Source organism: Marmota flaviventris, chromosome 10, assembly GCF_047511675.1.
Source record: "Marmota flaviventris isolate mMarFla1 chromosome 10, mMarFla1.hap1, whole genome shotgun sequence".
Classification (NCBI taxonomy): domain Eukaryota; kingdom Metazoa; phylum Chordata; class Mammalia; order Rodentia; family Sciuridae; genus Marmota; species Marmota flaviventris.
The window spans coordinates 9,711,859-9,733,548 of record NC_092507.1 but is presented as its reverse complement, the minus strand read 5'-3'; the positions used below and the strand labels follow the sequence as shown (position 1 = coordinate 9,733,548).

General features: G+C 46.2%; 1 protein-coding gene across 1 annotated transcript; it reads right to left on the bottom strand.

Annotated features, from left to right (window-relative positions):
• Window positions 1–1,823: 1,823 nt before the first annotated feature.
• Window positions 1,824–19,092, bottom strand: LOC139707359 (PRAME family member 20-like). Its single transcript, XM_071618570.1, has 4 exons — window positions 18,806–19,092; window positions 17,849–18,430; window positions 16,692–17,038; window positions 1,824–2,071 (listed from the first exon to the last, which is right to left on the bottom strand). The coding sequence occupies exons 1-4, from the start codon at window positions 19,090–19,092 to the stop codon at window positions 1,824–1,826; spliced, it is 1,464 nt and encodes a 487-aa protein (XP_071474671.1).
• Window positions 19,093–21,690: the final 2,598 nt, after the last annotated feature.

Sequence of the window (21,690 nt, the reverse complement as noted above, 5' to 3'; positions counted from 1 at the left end):
GGTAAAGAAGGGTAGGGAAGGAGAGGGTAGGGAAGGAGAGGGGCAGAAGAGGAAAGAAAGGAGGGAGGGAGGGGAGAGAAGAGGGAGTCAGAACCTGGTTTGAAGGCTACCGATCACAGGAATACTGGTTTTATATCAGCTTGATTGGGCTACAGGGTGCCCAGATATTTGATTAGTTCTGTATGTCCACTGAGGGTGTTTCTGGATGAGAGTAACATTGGAATAGGTAGAATGACTTAGATGACCTTCCCTTATGTATCCATTCCACTGAGGACCTGAAGCAAACAAGAAGGTTGAGAAAGGGGACATTTGCTCTCTGTCCCCCTGACTGCTGAGCTGGGGCTTCTCCTACCCTTGGATTAAATGTCACCATTGGCTTCCAGCTCACCAGCCACGGCTCCTGCTCCTCAGCTTCCACAGCTATGTTAACCAATCTCTTATAGTAAATCTCTTTTTACACCTCCTATTGACTCTGTTTCTCTACTTCTCAGAGACCCCTGAAGAATATGCCCTCTACCTGCTCTACAGCAGCTCCCAAGTTACTCTCTATCACAGGAGTTCATTGATTTTCTTTGTGCAGAGTTTCTCTACATGCAATGATACTTTTGGCTCCTTGCTGGTCCTATGTCCTACCCATAAAAATATAAGGCCTTCCAAAGAGAGCAGGACTGTCTTTCTTAATTAAAGCAGTATCTGGTATTTAGCAATCACTCAATAATTACTAATGGAAGCAAAAATAGAGAGATGAAGGAAATATAGCAGATATATTATGAAGCTGGGCACATTGGTACAGACTTGTAATCCCAGCTCCTCAGGAAGCTGAGGCAGTAGTTTCACAAGTTAGAGGCCAAACTCTGCAACTTAGAACCTTAAAAAGGGGTGAGCTGCATGCCCAGCTCCACCTCCCTGTTTTTAAACAGGGTTGCTGAGGCTGGCCACACTTGTGATTCTTCTTCCTCAGCCTCCCGAGGAACTGGGATTACAGGCATACACTTTGTTCCACCTTAGCTGAACACGGTCTCCGACTCTGCTTGGGCCACTATAACAGAACACCATACCGGGGTGATTTATAAACAACACATTTATTTCCCACAGTTGTGGGAGCTGGAATTGGGAGATGGGGGTGTCAGGATTGAGCTCCGATTCCTGGTTCATGGATGGCTGGTTTCTGGCTGTGTCGTACCTGCTGAGGGAGTGAGGGGTTCTCTGGCATCTGTACTCTGAGGGCCATCAGGAGAGTCCCACCCTCAGGACATCCCAAGGGCTTCACCCACCCTGGGGATGAGGAATCCACACAGGGAAGTGGCGGGGGGGGGGTGGGGGTGGTGGGGGTGGGCGGTCACAAAGGTCTATTGCACATAGATTGATTTGTTCTCCATACAACATCCCAAGGCTGCTGAGGCCTATTACATGGAGAGAATCCTGCTTCCGTGGAGGAGGCTCTGAACTGGAGGCCCTGCCTGGACTGCTTCCCGGCCTTGGGGGGAAGAGGTTGATCCTGGTCTCCAAGCACAGCTCAGGCCCAGAAAGAAGGGCTGGAAGATGCGTCTTGGCATCTCCTGCAGAGACCCTGGCTGGGTCCTCCCAGGCCCTGCAGCCTGCAGCAAGAGTCGGCCCTGCTCAGGAGCGACCCACCCAAGCTCCCCGGGCTTCTGAGCGCTGCGATGGGCGGGGCCAGCGGGCGCCCCAGTCTCCTTCCCAGAGGAGACTCTGTTCTGTTCACGGAGGGTGGCTGGTGCCTCCCTGTCTTCAGCGCTTTCCCCTCCCTCTCCGAGAGGCTCCGCCCGCTGGGTGTTGCCAAAGGACTCGCCCAAGCAGGGGGCTCAGTCGTCCTTGTCCTCGTCCTCCGCATCTTTGTTGGGGGCGCATCTCTGGAAGCACTGCACGACGGTGGCCGGGAAGAAGCTGGAGATGATGGCTGCGATGGAGACCGCCACGCCCGAGAAGATGATGATGAACAGCTCCCTGAGCCACAGGTTGAACTTGCACTCGCTGAAGCTGGCCTCCGACAGCTGCCGCAGCGCCACCCTGCGGTTCTCCGGGGGCAGCGAGCACTGGATTTCATCCAGGCCTGTGGAGAGGCGGTGGCCAGAGGGTCAGCCTCTGCCCTGCCCAGCGGGAGTCCCGCCCCACCCCAGACACAAGGGGACAGGAGCTGGACCGAGCGGAACTGGGACTTCTCTAGACATCAGAGTCACCATCGTGGGGAGAATCAGGACACGGCTCTTTCCTGGGCTCCTGGAGGGTTAGGGGCCCTTTGGGTTTGGAGTTAGGGTGGCATGGGGGACGCTACACTCCACTTAGGGCTGGGGACCTCTCTAGACCGGGTCACAGGCAGCCATGGTGGGGGAGCAGGAGGTGGCAGCAGGTGCAGGGACTAGGAGCAGGGCCCACCCGGTGGCAGGACCCTCCAGGCTGCAGGGCCATCGCCCCACTGGATGCCACACTCCTCTCCACCGTCCTCAGGGCAGACAGGAAGAGAGGCTTGCCACCGTGTAAAGCCCCACCACCCCGACACAGGAGAGGGGAGGAAGAGGAGGCATCTGGTACTTTTTATTTTTTGTACTGGGGACTGAACCCAAGGTTGTCATCCACCACTGAGTTACAGGTCTCATCAGCTGCCGAGGCTAGCCTTGAACTTGGGATTCTCCTGCCTCAGCCTCCTCAGCGAATCACTGGGACAACAGGCATGTGCCACTATCCCCAGATGGAGTATTTGGTACTTGGAACTTGAGTGAAGCTTCCATGTGCTGAAGAGTCACCAGAAGACTGTGCTTGGATGCAGGCTCCCCAGGGATCCATCCAGAGGTGGGGAGGGGGGGGGGCTTCTCTGCATTTTCTTTTTCTTTTTTTTTTTTTTTTTTTTTTAGTACTGGGCATTGAAACTAGAGGTGCTTAGTCACTGAGGCACATCCGCGGCCCTTTTATTTACATTTTACTGAGAGACAGGGCCTTGCTAAATTACTGAGGCTGGCTTTGAACTCCCGGTCCTCCTGCCTCAGCCTTCTGAGCCGCTGGGATTTCAGGGAAGCACCACTGCGCCAGCCCACTCTGCATTTTCTAATAACTGGGGGATTCTGTTGTGGCCGGAGGCAACTTTGAGAAGCTTCACTATCCAAACATCCAAGGAAGGGGCCTGAGCCCACCCCTGATATGACCAGAGGAGGCCTCTTGAACTCAGCTTTCTGTATTGGGTTGATTGTAGGATTTCACTTGAGTGTTTGACTAATTTAAGAAGAAGCCTCAAACCCTCCAGTCTAGAAAAATGTTAAAGACCGAGCCCATGCTGAGTAAGGGCTTACTAATAATAACCACCACACCAACATCTCCACAAGGATCGCTCCATAGGACTCACCCAAGCTCTGTTCTGAGCACCTGACTTAGATGAACTCATTTAATCCTTACAACAACTCCGTAGAAAGGCCTCGTCGATATCAGCCCCACTTTTCAGATGGGGAATGGGCTCAGACAGGTGAAGTCACTACTCAAAGTGGGACAGCTAGTAAATGGCTGAGCCCCGATTCAAACCCAAGCAACCTGGCTCTGGAGCCACTATGCCTCCAAAAGGAAGAGAAAGGGAGAGAAGCCAGGAAGAGAGGGCAGGGTGGGAACAAAAGACTCTGGCACTTCCTCCCCAGGGCTGCCATCAGGAAGCCACCTGGTCATAGGAGACGCAGTTTCCAGGGTAAACAGTTCATAACATTTTAGAGACACCCTCTGATGACTCCCCTGTTTTGGTGAGCTGTTACTCTTGGGGTCCCCCCGTCTGCTATGAGTGAAGTAGGAGGCGGTCAGAGGGGCAGGCAGGTGAAGTCTGTCCCTACCCTCGACTTAGATGAGAAGGGCAAAATGAAAAAGGGAAGGAGGGCACTCGTGGTTCTGCAGTGTCCCCATGGTCCTCAGAGACCAAAGGAAGATTGGGGGTTCAAACTTGGAGAGATGCAGCTTGAGAGGGCCTGGGGGTCTCACTGTATAAGGGGGCAGAGAGGACTGTTTTAAAAGGGGTTTAGGAACTCAATATGGGATGCCCTCAAGGTGGGCCACCAAACAAGTGGTAAGAATGACCCGATAGAGTCCAGTCCATTTTGCAGAGAACTGAGAGGAGGCGGTGGGCTTTTGGGAGTGGGAAAAGTACCAGGTCACCAGGAGACAGAGAGGGAGAAAGAGAAGAGGCAGAATTGGCTTTGCCAGAACAACATCCCTGTGTTGCCAAAGAAGGATCCTAGTGTATGCAAGAAGAGGCCAGTAAAGATGAGGAGCAAGGGGTAGTGGAGAATCAGAGGGTGGTGAGCTGAGCAGGGAGGTGGGCTGTCCATATAGAAGCTCAAAGGGGAGGTGTCGAGTGGCTTCTTTGGGAGGGCCTGTGACAGAGGAAGAGCCAAGGAAGGAGTTTAGTTCAGTCGAAATGTAATTCAAGGGACAGTAGATAAGGAGGGAGGCTCTCTTTGCCAAAGTGAAGGCTCTGATGGGTGCAAAGGGTTCAGCCTGCTGATATTGGGAGTGGAGGCTAGAGAGACTATTGTGTACTGTGCCCCATGAATTCCCTCCTGAAGGAAGGAGGAGACATCTGTGAACCAAAACTCAGAGTGAACTTGCCAAGGGGAAGGGTTGGGAAGGTCGAGAATCTTGGTGCTGGGCCAAGATCTAAGTTAACTTTTGTGTCTCAAGAAGAGACTTGTCACTGCCATCTCTAGGGGGTAGACTTGTGAGGAGGAGGGGAGGAGAAGGGTACAATCACTTCCCCAAGGGAGCCGATGTGTGGATAAAGAAGAAGAGCCCTACGTGAATGTAGGAAGGTGAGTGGTCATTGTCCAGGACCCTCAGGCCATGGTCCAAAGCAGCTGAAATCCCCATAGGGGTGAGAAAAGCTGTTGGGGTCAAGTCTGCTCTGCAAAGAGAGGGGCAGGATCAGCAAAGAGGGAGACCAGGTGTTGTGATTGGGCAGAAAATGGAGGAGGTTTTGAGACAGATGTGAATGGGCTCGTGGTGTGAGGTGATAGAAGGACTGGAAACATCCATCTCAGAAGCGGGTCATTGGAAGGCACTGGCCACACAGTAGGGGATGGTCGTAAGGTAAGGGTGAGGGTCAGGGGAACAGCAAGTGAGTCTGCATGGAAGCGACTATGAGGGGAGAAGGAGAGCATAGCCCCCAACTTTGTGAGGATATCACTACCCATAAGAGGAATAGGACACTTTGGATTGACCAAAGAGGAATAAGTAAAAATTAGAGAGCCACAAACACAAACAAGGCTAGGTGTCTGTAAGGGTTGGTAGCCGGCCCCCAGAACACCTTGAGGACTGAATATGTAGCCCTGGTGTCTAGGAGGAAGGAGAGGTCCTACCTGATATATGCAGTGTTACCCTGAGTTTCCATGGAGTGATGGTAGTGGTTGGGTGATGGGGACCTGGATCTTTTCAGTCCTCTGCACCCAGTCCTAAGAGTTGGAAAGGGGAACCCAAAGGGCCAGGTGGCTGGGGGGCCCCGATGTGCTCGGGGAATGTGAACAGCCCAGTGTCCCTCTTGATGGCATTTAGGACAAAAATCCAGAAATTATGAGGCTTGGGACATGTACGAGCCCAGTGACCCATCTGACCACATTTAAAACAGGGTCTGAGTGGTCCTGAGGGACCGTCCTATGGGCCAGTGACACCAGGGACAGATGGCTTGAGTGAGCATCTGCTATCTCTGCTTTCAGGCCTTCTCATCTCTCTCATTATACACCTTAAAGGTCACTTCCAGAACCTCAGCTTTGGGATTTAGAAGCCCCCTCTCAAAGCATCTGTCACAAGGAGACAAAATTGCAATGTATGCAGTCCAGGGGAGAAATAAAGAATGTCCACGTGCTTCTGCCCCTTTCAGTGCTTCATTCACTCAAATTACTCAATGCAATTTTTTTTAATATTTATTTTTTAGGTGTAGATGAACACAACAACATGTCTTTATTTTATGTGGTGCTGAGGATCGAACCCATGTCCCGCCCATGCTAGGTGAGAGCTCTACCGCTGAGCCACAATCCCAGCCCTCTATAGGTTCTTAATCAAGAAAATGACAATCCTTAATGCTAGGCACTGCAATGGACATAATCAATTCACAGAAAACAATTCTAGATTAATTTTAAGCACTGCAAACACACTTAATCATGACAGGCTAATAAGAGACCTTCCCTCTGCATGGTTATTCTTCTCAAGCATGCTTGCTGAGCCAATCCCCACAAACACCCTTTACTTAGGGGAACCAAAGAATGCTTCTCCCTCCCTGTTCTCACGGGTAGGTTTTGGGAGTCTCTGCTGTGTCTCTAACAACTCTCTTCCAATTTATTCTTTTCTTTTTAGTACTTATAAGGTTCTTGCTTAGCACCTGGATGACCATCTTAAATGACAGCTGCCATTTTAAGGAAAACATTTCACTTTCCCACCCAAGGGAGTTACTGAGAAAGGCTCATCACTCCCTCATACCAACCAAACCCTTAACCACCTTCATTAGGGCGCACTGAGCTCTGATTCCTGAGCTTCCCCCATAAAAGTCCCAGAACTCAAGTCTGTTCTACCTCTCTCTCCTATAGAGAGATGGCCTTCACTTGTCAAGTCTGAAAAATAAACTCATGTGTATCTCTGCCTGGTCTCTGTCTTTCATTTGTTGCTTATCTATCTTTCATTCCTTGCTTTCCCTTCACCATCAACCCAAGTTTTCAGTTTTTTTTTTTTTTTTGAAAAGAATCTTTAAGGACATCAATTTTACATGCCAGTGCATACCAATTAAATGTAGAAAGTATAAATACATATTAAAGAATGCATATCTGTTAGAGTCTGTAGACAAGTCAGGATGGCGCCTGACATTTTGCCAGAGAAATGTTAGAGTCTGTAAACAAGTCTGGATGGCGCCTGGCAAAATGCCAGAGGGAGTGGTTTGTGAAGTAACGCCAGTGAGCCATTAAGTGTGGAGATTCCTGATTGGTTGACTGCTGTATCTAGTTTATGTTAATTAGATAAGCTGTGTGGAATGTATAAATACCGCTCCTGTCCTACAGTAAACGACTCCCACTCCTGCTGTATCAATGTACACAAGTTGTTCGTCACCCCCCCGGTTATTTTGCCCAGCCAGCCGGACTGCGACACATATCATTATGTTCATATGGGCTCTGGATCTCCTCTCAGATAGACAATTTTCTTCAAATTAAAACTCCCCCCCTGGAGTCACATCCATATTGGGTTTACTTATTCACTTATTGTTCACATACTTTTGTGGTTCTGGGGATGGAACTCAGGTCATTCCCCATGCTAGGCAAGTGCTCTACCACTGAGCTATGTCCCCAGGCCCTCGGTTATCTTTTATGAAGTTCACTCATTTCTGTAGGAAAGCATGGGTTCTGGGTCCCTAGATTGTACAGGTGAAATTGGCCAATGTTCCAGAAGGGGATCTAGACTCTTTGATGCAGATGCACAAAGGAATGTGCACCTTTCAGTAGCACTGCAGGGAGTGGAACCCAGTCCCCTTCTGACCTGGCCAATTCTGACCTTACACACCCAGTCCTGTTTGTCATGACATCCTACATTTGTGGGCTGTCTCACAGCACAGATGAACCTAGAGTCAAAAGATGAGGAGCTCAAAGAGCAGTCTGGGTGCTTTATTCCCAGGGCTGTGTGGGGACACATGCAGCTCACAGTACTTATACAATTCGAGGAGTCTGGACACACCAGAATATCTTCAAGTCCCTTTTGGGTCATGAAAACCCTTAAAACAACCAGTAATGACACATCTCATATTGCAGATTTCCTTGCCTTTATTTGATCCTAGAATCCAGCAGCAGAGCAGAATGAATGCAGTTCAGAAGTTCCCCCTCACCACACACGCAAGTTAGACACAGAGTGAGAGGAAAGGAAGTGTCATAAAGAGGGGTGAGGCACACAGATCCCTGTGTGGGGGACAGACAGGCTTGCTGTGTAGGACCTGGACTCTGCTGTTGAGGGCCACAGCCGAGTTGGGATGACTGACGCATGGCATTTTTGCCAGAAGTAGTGGTTGAGAGGTGACGCTAGTGATCCATTAAGATGATGACTTTTGAGTTCTGGCAGAGTTCCCTTTGAGTTCCACTTTAGCTCTCGCGGGGATTCCCGGAGAGTTCCCATTGGTTGGGGAAGTGCCGGAGGAGGGTATTTCCAGTTGCTGGTTCCTGGAGGAGCCAGGTTGCGTTCGGGGGAGTTCCCGGGAGCGTGTGTGGAGTGTGCTGGTGGATTTCAGAAATAAAGTTTGTTCCTGCTTCAGTGGCTCGTGATTTGTGCCCAGCCAGACTGCGGAATTTGCCGGCCCGTGTGGGGAACGCCTGAAGCTCGGAGTTAAGTGAAATTGCTCGCCCCTGAGGGAAGGCGAGAGAATGGGTGACCATTTGAAAAAATAATGTGTTCTTCTTTTAATTTTTTTTTTGTTTGTTTCAAGCTGCCTATCCCTAGAAGTTTCTCAGGCAAACTGGGAAAAATGGTTGGCTGAAGGTTTGAAGTTGTTCACCCCTGAGGAAGAGATAAAAATAGACCACATGTGAAGAAAATAGGAAAATTGATACAACGATTTTTTGTTTGGTTTTGGTTTAATTCTGTTTCAGTTTGTTTTGTATTATCATGTTGGGTTGCATTATCTGTATAGTAGATTAGAAAATCGTAAAAAACAAACTGAAAGAGTGTTACATAAATTGTTAGAGGTCCAGACTATGGTAGAAAACTTGTTAGATCAAGCAAAAGAGAAGGCCTCGTGAGCTAGTCAGATAGAGGAAGAAAATTTAAAGGAAGAGAGCTTAGAGGACAAACAGCTATCAGGGGGAAGCTACAACAGGAGGCTGCTACTAACTGTGTTCTATCACCAGAGGATGTAATTCAACCAACATCTCCACCTATGGAGAGAGCTGAGTGGCCCTCAACCCCCAAAGTTGATAGATGGGATCCCGAGACAGGACCTCAAATATTAGCATGCCCTGTACTTGAGCGGGCAGGAGGGCAGCAAATACACCGTGGTTTAGATTACAAAACGGTGAAGCAGTTAAAGGAGGCTGTAACAACTTATGGTCCCCAAGCACCCTTCACTGTAAGCATGGTCGAATCTATTACCAACTTGGACATGATGCCAGCAGACTGGGCTAGCATGTGTAAATCTGTGCTAAATGGAGGACAATATTTGTTATGGAAGGTTGCCAATGAGGAATTTTGCATGGAGACGGCTAGGCAAAATGCAGCAGCCAGTTACCCTCAAAGAAATCTAGATATGTTGTTAGGAAAAGGACCTTATGAGGGTCAACAGCAACAAATTGAATATGATCCTGCTATATATGCACAAATTGCTGCAGACGCAGTTAGGGCATGGAAGTCTTTACAAGGACATGGAGATTTACAAGGTCAGCTATCTAAGGTAATACAGAGAGCTAATGAACCTTACGCTGACTTCGTAGATAGGCTAATTCAAATGGCTGCCAAAATTTTTGGGGATACAGAACAAGCAATGCCATTAATAAAACAACTGGCTTATGACCAAGCAAATCGTTGCTGCAGAGAGGTTATTAGACCATGGAGACATGAAGATTTAAACACATATATTAAATTATGTAGAGATATTAATGAACAACGGCAAGTCTTGGCAGCTGCAGTACAACAGGCTTTAGATGCCAGGGCAAAAACATGCTACAATTGTGAGCAAACAGGATATTTTAAAAGGAATTGCCCCATAGGAGGAGGGTTTAACAAAACTAGGTATCAAAGGGGTAGAATACTGGGTATTTTCTCATGATGCCATAGAGGGAGACATTGGGCTAATGAATGCCATTCTCAAACCACCAGAGAGGGTACTCCATTATCAAAAAATGGACAAGGACCAGGTGTTTACCCACGATATCGTGGAGAAAGGCATCCCGCTCCATTGCCAAAAAACTGACGGGGGGGGCAATGCTCCGGGGCCCACAACCACAATATAAGGGGCACTGGAGGAACCCAGAAACACCATATAGGAACCCAGCAACACCATCAGGGTAGTGCCCAGGACACATTATCCATCAGATCCCTCATCAGAAGAACCAGAGGGAATGCAGGGTTGGACATCTGAGCCTCTGCCAGAGCAGTACTAACTCCAGAGATGGGAGTTCAAATCATTCTCACAGGAGTAAAAGGACCTCTTCCCTAAGGAACAGTAGGCTTATTGTTAGGATGCAGTTCTTCTACTCTAAAAGGACTTATGATAAGTCCTGGGGTAATTGATCACAATTATGAAGGTGAAATAAAAATTATAGTTAGTTCTCCAAAGGGTATATCAGTAATTTCACCAGGAGATAGAATAGCACAATTATTAATAATACCCAGCCTATATGATAAATTTTCCAGTAGTACTATAGAAAGAGGTACCAGGGGATTAGGCTCCACAGGTGTAGATTGGGCTATGCTGTCTTTAAATTTAGATTCTCACCCAATGCTAAAACTAAATATTCAAGGACATGAATTTAATGGGCTAGTGGATACAGGTGCAGACCTTAGCATCATATTTCATAAAGAATGGCCAAAACATTGGCCATTACAACAGGCTACTCAAACGCTTTGAGGCCTAGGAGTGGTGCTAATCCCCATAGAAGTGCTATGGTATTAGATTGGAAGGATCCTGAAGGATGTGAAGGAACTATACAGCCATATGTATTGGATCATCTTCCTATAAATTTATTAGGACGAGATGTCCTAGATCAATTAGGTTTGACATTAACAAATAAAATCAATCCAAATGTGCCCACTATTAGGGCTAGACAAGGTTTTAGGAAAGAAAAAAAGATTAGGAGAACAAGAACGAGGTATAGCAGCACCAATTCAAATAGATCAAGGAATAGATAGACATGGATTGGGTTTTCAGAAGGGGTCACTGAGACAATAAAAATTACTTGGAAATCAGAAAGACCAGTATGGGTTCCTCAGTGGCGCCTGACTAAAGAAAAGATACAAGCAGCCCATGACCTGGTCAAACAACATTTAGCGGAGGGACATATACAACCTTCCATATCTCTCTATAATACTCCCATTTTTGTCATTAAAAAGAAATCTGGTAAATGGTGATTATTGCAAGATTTAAGAGCTATTAATAATGAGATAGTTATTATGGGACCTGCTCAATCGGGGATTCTTCAATTGTCTGCTTTGCCAAAAACCTGGTACATTTTAGCTATAGATATTAAAGATTTTTTTTTTTTTCAATTCCAATTCATCCTGAGGATAGTCCACGATTTGCATTTACTATCCCTGCACTGAATCATGAAGGTCCGGATCAGAGATACGAATGGAAAGTACTCCCTCAAGGGATGGCTAACAGCCCAACTATGTGTCAAATTTATGTTAACAAAGCAATCCAACCACTTAGAAATCAAAATCCTGAACTACAAATATTTCACTCTGTGGATGATGTATTATTAGCACATAAAGATAATAACACATTGGTAGAATGTAATGCCACACTTACAAATTTATTAAAAAATTATAATCTAGAGATAGCCATAGATAAAGTACAATTAAATTTTCCAATTAATTATTTAGTAGTTTTATTATCCTCAACCATGTTCTATCCACCAAAAATTCAAATACGAGTAGATCAACTCAAATCACTTAACGACTTTCAAAAGTTATTAGGAGACATAAATTGGATAAGGCTTTATATAGGCATACCAACAGGAGAGATGGGACCTTTATTTGATATTCTAAAAGGTCCATCAGATCCAAATTCACCACGAATGTTAACACCTGAAACAAGAAAGGCTTTAAAAAGCATTGAAACATATATGGAAAATGCATTTGGATAGAATTGATATAAGTTTGCCTTTATTATTTATTGTACTACCAACAAAAAATATTCCTACAGGAGTATTTTGGCAAGAAGGTCCAATTTATCTTATTCTTCTAACACTATTCTACTAGGTATCCTGAGGCTGTAGGACAATTAATACTCAAAGGAATAAAAGCAGCAAAGGGAGTGTTTGGAATTTCTCCCAATAAAATTATTACTCTATATACTATGGATCAAATTGATGAGTTAGCTAATGAGTTAAATACTTGGGCAATAATCATGTGCAAGTCTAATGTTTCATTTGATAACCACTTACCATCTAATCCTTTATTGTATTTTTGGTCTTTGCATCCTGTAGTTTTTCCAAAAATGACAATAAAAACACCTATCATGAATGCTCCAAATATATTCACTGATGGGTCAAATAATGGTACAGCAGCAGTAGTTACCCCTGATCAAACTTTGACATTTTTAGCACCGAAACAATCAGCTCAAAAGGTAGAGCTTAATGCAGTATTACAAGCTTTTGTGATGTTTAAAGATTCTGTATTTAATTTATTTTCTGATAGTCAGTATATAGTTAATGCTATAGTATCCGTTGAAGATGCAGGTAGGATTTCCCCTTCCTCTACTGTTTTCTCTTTGTTTTCCACTATACAAAGTCTAATCTGGGACAGAAAAGATTCATTCTTTATAGGACATATCAGAGCACATACAGGATTGCCTGGAGCCCTTAGTTTGGGCAATGATTAAGCAGATAAAACTACACAAGACATACATATTTTTTCTACGCTAGAAGAAGCTACAAATTTTAATAAAAGGTTCCATGTCAATGCTAATACTTTACAAAAGTGTTTTAAAATAACTAAGGAACAAGCTAGACAAATAATAAAACAATGTCAATATTGTGTGACCATTTTACCACAAGTTAACCTTGGAGTCAATCCAGAGGATTGATACCTAACCATATTTGGCAGATGGACATCACACACTTGCCAGAATTTGGAAAATTAAAACATTTGCATGTTACAGTTGATACTTCTTCTGGATTTTTGATGGGCTCCCTTCATGCCAGAGAAAAAATTAAAGATATTATAGCTCATTGCTTACAAAATTTTGCCACTGTGGGCGTTCCAAAACAGTTAAAAACAGATAATGGTCCCGGTTATACTTCTACCTCTTTTAAACAATTTTGCTCATAATTTGGAATTACACACATAACAGGAATTCCGTAGAATCTTCAGGGATAAGGCATAGTTGAAAGCGCTCATCAAACCATTAAAATGTACTTATTAAAGCAAAAAGTGGGAATTAGAAAGGGGTATATACCCCCCAAAGATAAACTTAAAATAACCCTTTTTACTCTAAACTTTTTAAATTTGGATTCATCAGGGCTTAGTGCTGTGGAAAGGCATATGTATCCAAAAAATGTACATAAGCCCAAGGTACTTTGGAAGGATATTCTAACAGTACAATGGAAAGGTCCTGACAAAGTGATTGTCTGGAGTTGGGGTTCTGTTTGTGTGTTTCCACAGGGAGGAACAGCAGCCAATTTGGATTCCAGAGAGACTATCCAAAACGATTTCTACAAACCAAAAAGAAGATGATTTGACTCAAATCCATAACAGCTGATATCCAGAGCTCCAGCTTAGCTATTCTTACATCTGCGACAGTGATTCTCCCACACCTGAAGGCTAATGAATAATGAACAACATTAAGGCCTATTTCAAATGTAAAACACCTTGAGGCTTGCTTGTGGGAATACCTTCAGAACCATATGCAAGTTACAGGAAAAAGGATGGGATATCCAAATAAGAGTCAAACCCAGGTGGTAAACAGGATGCTTTTTTCAATATCTATTTTATTGCCTTTTCCCACATCATGAAGTTTTATTTTATTTTTGGAAATTATACGGACCAGGTTAATGTTTTCCTGATCAGTTCTGTTTTTTGACTGTGGAGTTTTTAAACATTGCAATGGAGATTTCACCTGTGAAAAGCTACAAGGCCTTTTCTATTATGTTATGTGTTGTTTGTATTGTGTTATGTGCACACTTCGGTTTTGTGTTGTATGTTTGTATGTGCGTATGTCATATATCATATATGAGGAGCGCTCATGAAAAACTGGATCCAAATATTTTTTTTATTCACATGATTTATATGGATTAATTTAAATTGGGTAAACAGCTGTTGAGGATTGTTTTAATATGTGAACAAAAAAGGAGGTTAACAGATCTGTTTGTTTACTTTCACCTTTCCTTTTCATTATATTTAATAATTCTGTTCAGGAAAATGTAAATTATTCAGAAAATTGTTTTCTTAGTACCTGTTGGAATGTTACATATTTTTTTTTTATCCATCATTGCCAGAATTCCTATCTTTATCCCAGTGCCGGTGAAGACAAAGATAAAAAACCAAAATACAGCTTCTTTGATAGCTATCACAGTAAACTGTATAAACTGATGCATCAATGAATAATAACTCAACAAGTAATGCTCAATCAAGGAGTCGATTTACTTTAGGAGGAAATGGACATATTGATAGATTCCTCCTTGAACTGCTTGCAGAACTTGCCTGGACTATGTATCACTTGTATGCATTGTGAACTATCTGTTGATGCAGCGAATTGTGGTAGTGCTGGTGTATCTTTGCAGACAGTGTCATCGGTGGTACAATTTTTCCAAAAAGAGCCGTCATTTGGCTTCGTGTCATGGCATTTTGTATCCTCCTCCCTTCTGCTAGTGATGGTCTAAAATTTGGGGGCCAACAGAGGTGAGGCAAAGAACCTCACCCCCCCCACACTGGTGCAAAGGCCAAATTTGGGGGCCAACAGAGGTGATGCAAAGAACCTCACCCTCCTACTGGTCCAAGTCCTATCCACAAGTATGGCTGTATGCTGGACCGGTAATCATTGACGGGTATGATCCAATTGCAGTGGTACCAACCTAAGACAGGAGGCTGACGCCTTGGGGTCAGCTCATCTGATGATGGGTAAGGACCATATGTAGTATTGGAGAGACTAACAGGAACGGTCCCTAAGCCACATTGCTTGTTGTTTAATTAAACAGAAGTGGGGAGATGTTGAGGGCCACAGCCGAGTTGGGGTGATGCATGGCATTTTTGCCAGAAGTAGTGGTTGAGAGGTGACTCTAGCAAGCATTAAGATGATGACTTTTGAGTTCTGGCGGAGTTCCTGTTGAGTTCCGCTTGAGCTCTCGTGGGGATTCCCGGAGAGTTCCCATTGGTTGGGGAAGTGAAAAAGGAGGGCATTTCCAGTTGCTGGTTCCTGGAGGAGCCGCGAGGCATTTGGGGGAGATCCCGGGAGTATGTGTGGAGTGTGCTGGTGGAGTTCAGAAATAAAGTTTGTCCTGCTTCAGTGGCTCATGATTTGTGCCCAGCCAGACTGCGGCACTCTGCTACATGTTCCAAGAGTGAGCTGCAGTCTGCTTACACATCCAACTGGGTTCTAGTTCACTGTGTTTAGAGAAGCCTTCAGGCCCAAATTAGAACACATACACAAGCAGCTTTAGGATAACTCAAAAGAAGATTGGGTGGACCTCCTTCTCCTCCTTGGATGGGAAGCTAAGACTAACGTCACTGCATAATCCCACAAGCCTGAGTCCTCAGCAGGAGTCGCCATTTAGGGGACCTTGATCTAGGACCAGGCAGCACAGGCAGGGCAAACCTTTTGCCCACAGCCACCTCATGCTTACCCATCCTCTGATCATCCGCTAATTGATAACCTTGTGTCCCTGGGTAGGGAGAGATGGGAAGTGTTAGGGGAAGATCTGTCAGTTATGTGCAGCTTTCTCCCCCACCAGAAGGTGGTAATTTATTAAGTTTAGTTTAGAAACATTTGCAACTGTTATCTACATATATAATTCTTTTATTTTGATGAAAGCTAATTTGGATGGTTTCACTGGCAATGACTACATTATTTCAGGAAAAGACTTGGTAGCAGGATGACAGGCAAGGTTTTGTGAGGCCCAAAGACCCTATTTGATTCTCATTGCTTCCAAAGACCAAGACACCAAGTTTCTAGGTCTATGTGGAGACCCACAAGGATGGGCGAACCTTGAGGGTCTGGGTGGCACTGAGGTCACCTAAGAAGGGCGTTTTGAAATTTTACTGTCCACTTAGAATGCTCCAGGCCTCCTGTGTTAACCTACATGGATTATGCCACAGTGTAGCCACAGATAATGACCTGATTTCAGTTGGATGCTTTGAGTTTCTGGGAATGAACCTCATTGATCACCAAGTACTTGGTGGTATTTCTCCATCAGCCCCTGGAGAATTCCAGGGTCAAAATCAGAAAACTAGGTAAAACCATCATGGAAGATGTCAGAGGACTAATCTTGAGATTCCGTTCATTTCAGACTATTTATTTATGGACTATCCATGAAACAAAAGAGTTTCTTCATGTGTGCATGAAGCCTAAATCCCAATCTAAAAATCCAGGCCCCTTGTGATGACTCTATACAGACACATATGGCTCTATACAGAAGGTCCAGTCTTCAGGGGCTTCCTTCCAATGTAGCCCTAGGATCTGATTCATTTCCCCATCCACACTTCAGGCAGTGTCTGAAAAGCTGGGCTCTGAATTTCCTTCATGATCCCTCTAAATCCTGGTTATACATCCAATTGCATAGAGGGCAACTTTTTATATACACCCAACTAGGCAGCTGTTGGACAGAAACAATGATTGAGGCCCTGGTTGTAGAGGAAAATATGGCCACATTGAGGACAAGGCAAAGTATAGAAAATAAGGACCTGTGGCTGCCTAAAGTCCTTCAATAGTGCTGTGAGCTCAGCACAGAGTTGGGAACATCTCTCTTGGTGGATGGCACCCTGGGCATCGTAGCTTTCCAGAGGGGCAGGGTATAGCTCTACGCTCAACTGACTCATCCTGGCAGTGTGACAGAGCAGGTCCCTGAGGACCGACATGGAGATGCCATTCCGGAATAAGCACAGGGTCCTGAGATGGGAGCAGCGGCTCAGGGCAGGCAGGATGGCTTGGATCTGGGATTCCGTGATCTCACAGGCTTCCAAGTCCAACCTGTTCAGGGTGGCTGCAACAGTCTCCAGCAGAATTTTGAGGGGCTCTGGACTGAAATTGGTCAGTTTGATGTATCTCAGATCCAGGTGTCTGAGCTGGCTGGTGTTTGGGCAGCGGGAGAGATAATTCCAGTCGGAATCTGAGAGCGGGCACTTGGTTATCGAGAGGGTCTCCAAGGGGGTATTCAGGTGCCTAAGGAGGAACCAGGCAGTTAGTTCTGAGGGAGAAGACAAATTGACCCAAACCCAAGGTCACTGTGACCATCTGAACATGGTTGACATTTTGTAGAATCTGCTCATTCAGGTCACTCCATTTCAACCTGAAACTTTCACCACTACTTGTGGACCAGGTGGGTCCTCCATCTCTATGAATGTCACCCTCAATGACAAGCAGAAAGCCACAAATCTAGCCCCAGGAAGTCGGGAAGAGTCATGTGCCAAAGACAAATCCAAGAAAGATGTGTCGAAACACCCTGGGTTTAGCCCCTGCAGGGCTCACTCCCTGTGCCCTCAGCAAGGTCTCACTCCCTGCTCTTCACTCACAACCCCTGAGTCATCACCGGGAGCTCAGACCTGCCTTCCCCAGGAGGGCATTAGAAGTGGGCTCCTCTGCTCCCAGATGGAGGACAACAGGGCTTCCTTGTTGAACAGGTACAGGTGTGGGGGCTTCCCTCCTTCAAAGTCCTCACCTCTACCCTGCTTTGTACCCCTGTCGCTGGACAGGGCTCCCAGGGAAGGAACCTCACACCCACCTCACTAGCTCCTGTCCTCATCAGCTGGCTTCCCAGCATGATGTCACTTCCCAGACCATGAACCCTGGTTTAGCCCTTTGCTCTAACACAGGTTAGGAGATGGAGATTCAGGATACAACAGGAACAGATGATGGGTTATTTACCTTCCAGTGCCTTGTTCACCATTAGAGTGTCAGTGGCTGGCACACATTAGGTGCAATATCAGATTGCCTGTTACTGCTCTGCAGAGGAAAATCACCACCCTTACTCACCCTAGCACCTGTTCGAGGTGGCCCTCGAGGAGGAGGACAGCATCCATACAGAACTTCCTCAGGCAGTCCATCCTGCGGAACTGCGAGGTGAGCTGGGAGAGCAGCCAATCCTGCTCCTCTGGGGAGGTGTGGGCAGGCATGCAGACCTGGGAGACAAGCAGCTTCCTCAGGTTCCTCATCTGGCCCAAGAAAGGAGCATAAGCAGCCATGGTGGAGGGCACCCAGGAGCAGTGCACTTCCACCTTCTGGACAGAGTCCAGCTGCAACAGTCTCAGGACCTTCCTGGTGTGGACGGTGGGTTTCCCAAATATCTTCAGCCTATTGCAACACAGGTGCAGTCTGTCCCTTCTCTGTGTGACCAATAGGAACAAAAGAGTCAGGAATTCATCCAGGGGCCCATCTGTGAGGCACAAGTCAATGAATATCTTCAAGGGCAGCTTAGCTGCCATTGGTGGGCCAAGTTTCAATGTTTGATTCTTCTTAATGTCCTCTGGTGAGCAGGCATCGACCACGGCTCCAGACCACGTCCTCCAGAAGTTCCGTGGAACCATCCGCAAATCCAGCACCTGCAGTTTCCACCTCCTGCGGGGACCACAGCAGAGGCTCAGCCCTGAGGCCCCTTCTTTCCCCTCTCAGCTGCTGCTCCCTGCTCCACCTCTTCCTTATGTCTCACTTTTCTCCACCCACTTCCCTCCAATCCAGCCTGGCCCCCACCTGTACCAGCTGAGGGAGGGGCAGGTACAGTCTCATTCAGGGGTCAGCACAGCTGCCACAAGCACCTCCAAATCTGGAAGCCTTTCCCAGATGGGGCTCAGCATGGCCAAGGCCTCTCCACCCCTCCTTGCTGGCAGCACAGGAAGCCTGTGGAGCACACTTCAGCACCCACTCTCCCTGCCTATACCCATCCCTTCCCTGCACCGAGGGTGCTCCCTCCCAGGCCACCTGGGTCCCCCTCACCTGGGGCGATCCTGCTGGGCAAGCAGCATGTCCAGCCCATCCAGTGCCACTCGAAGCATATCTAGCTGTGACTGCCTCATCAGGGCCCCCAGGGGCAGGCAGGTGAAGGGCCAGGCCTGCACCATTTTCTTCAGGACCTCAGTGTGTCCCCTGCTGAAGGCCTCCACAAAGAGTGGTGGGAAGAGCTCTATGGGCAGGTCCTCCAGATCCAGGATAGCCCTGGACTTGTCGCTCAGCAGGCTGCGCCCTGCCAGCTCCAGCAGCGTGGGTGGGGACTTGATGCTCATCCTGGGGAGTCTGAAAGAAGAAGGAACCTGGAAAATGGTCCAGAGAAAAGGCCACTATCCCATCCATTGCCAGCCACTGGAAAGAGGGTACTGGGGAGTCTAAAACTCACCCCAACCTTAATGGGGGAAAGCCTTTGATTATTATTTTGTCTTTATAAAATGGGAATTGGAGTGTCATGTGACTTAATGCAGTAGGCTCCTAAGTTTCAACAACTACCGAGGCTCAGAAAGGAGTTGCCCTCACATGGGTGATGTTATTTTTAATTTCAAAAAACTAAATGGGCAATTATAAAGTATGTGCCCATATTATAAAACACTTGGAAATTACAACAGAGTCTCATGGATATCTGTTACACATGTGAGATTCTGTTACCTTAGGGGGGAGATCAAGAAAACAAACAGATCAGAAGAACAGAGTCTGTGAAGTGTTGCATGAGATAGTTTGAAGCTTTTGGTTTATTTGTTTAAAGAAATTATAAAATTACAAAACTACATAAGCCTTAAAGTATAATTTGGGGGATGAGGCAATATTGGCAATTGAATTTAGGACACTCAACCAGTAAGTCACTGCCCCCAGCCATATTTTGCATTTTAGTAGGAGACAGGGTCTCCCTGATTTGTTTAGCACCTGGTGCTGCTGCGGCTCGCTTTGAACTCTAATTCTCTGGCCTCCTCAAACTCTGGAGGTGTTGGGATTACAGGTGTGTGCCACAACGCCCAGCAAAACAGTATAATTTTAAGGGCACACAAAATAAATATTGTTATTATCAGAAAATAGAATTCCAATCAATTAGAATGAAATAGGATTGCAACCCACTTCCTTGGTTAAGTAATTTTAAATTGGCTTTTCCAGGAGCTCAGTGGAAGAGCACTTTCCTAGGACATGTGAGGCAGTGGGCTTGATCCTCAGCAGCAGGTAAAAATTATTAAATGTTGGGCTGGGGACTTACCTCTGTTGATAGAGTGCTTGCCTCCCATGCACAAGGCCCTGGTTCAGTCACCATACCACCAAATAAATAATTGGATAAATAAACTATATTGTCTATTAAACTTTAGAAAACAACAATTGAGAAAAAGTGCGGGGTGTGCGTGCACAAGCCTGTAATCCCAGGGTCTCCGGAGACTGAGACAGGGGGATCATGCGATCAAAGTCAGCCTCAGCAAGAACAGGCACTAAGCAACTCAGTGAGACCCTGTCTTTAAATACAGCACAAAACAGGGATGCGGATGTGGCTCAGCGTTTGAGTGCCCCTGGGTTCAATAGCCCATACCAAAGAAAGAAAGAAAGGAAATTGAAAGTGACATAAACCAAAGTGGAAATCCTAGTGTTCAGGATCAAGGTAAAACTACACTGAGAGGCAAAATCGACGTTCTAAATTGGTTCATGACAAAAGACAGGGAAAAAAATTGTTTCTGAACCAGCACAGGTGAGGCGGGAACAGGGTGTTGCTCAGGGCAGTGAGGGACTTACCTGATCTGTCCAGGTGTGCAGGGTTCTCGGAGCCTCAGCAGGCCAGGCTGGTTCTCCTTGGGCTCCAGGACTCTTGTGTTTCTCTTCTGGCTCCACAGAAGCCTTTATGAACCTCTCTGACCACGCCCCCACCTCCATCTGATTGGCTGGCATCCAATCAGAAAGCAGTATCTAATCAGGTTCTCCAGTCTCCACCCATTTAATCCTTATCGGATTTCTTCCTCCAGATTGATTGATTGAATCCAATCTCATGAAAGTGCGCAGAATCCCGGAGAGTGTGACAGTCAGGGATGCGTCCTTCCATGCACTCCACACCAGGGACTCAATTTTGTCCATATGTGAACCTTCTGTTCCTCCCGTGAGACAGAAAAGCACTGAGTCCCTAAGAAAAAACAACACCTGAAAATAGCTTTCAAAGGGGTCTTTGGCCATATCAAAATTATTTGAATTTTTTTTCCAAAAATTCCATAGTAAAAACAGCTTTTTGAAGACAGTAGTGTCATCCACGAAGACCACAGAATGGGAACCATGTTGACAACAGTCACAAAAGTGTCGAGTTACCTTGCAGCAAATCTGGGCACACTCAGAGAGGAAGAGCAGACAAGGAGGGTGGAATCAGTCTTCAAGACTTAGGGCAAGACTTCTCCTGTTTGTCTGTCTGTACTGGAGATTGAACCCATTGGTTCTCAACCACTGAACCACATCCCTGCCCTTTTTATTTTTTGCTTTTATTTGGAGAGAGTGTCTCACTAAATTGCTTAGGTCCTCACTAAGTTGCTGAGGCTGGCCTCAAATTTGCCATCCTCCTGCCTCAGTCTCCTGAGTTGCTGTGATTATAGGCATGAGCCTACATGCCCCATCAGACTTGGAAAAGTCTGAAATACACCAAGGGTGGAAACTGTAGGCAACTTGGGAATGGGAGAGAAAGACACAGGGTTGGACAGCATGTGTTCCTGACATCAGGGAGGCCACCCACTGGAGAGTCTTCCTGCAGAATCAGGGACCCGAGGGCACATCTCCCAGGCCACCTTTGTTCCAGGCAGTTTCCAGGGCTCTTTAGGCTGTGAGAAGTTCACAGGCAAAGAAAAATTTGAAGCGTCTGAGTAAAAAGTAATTCAGGAATTGAG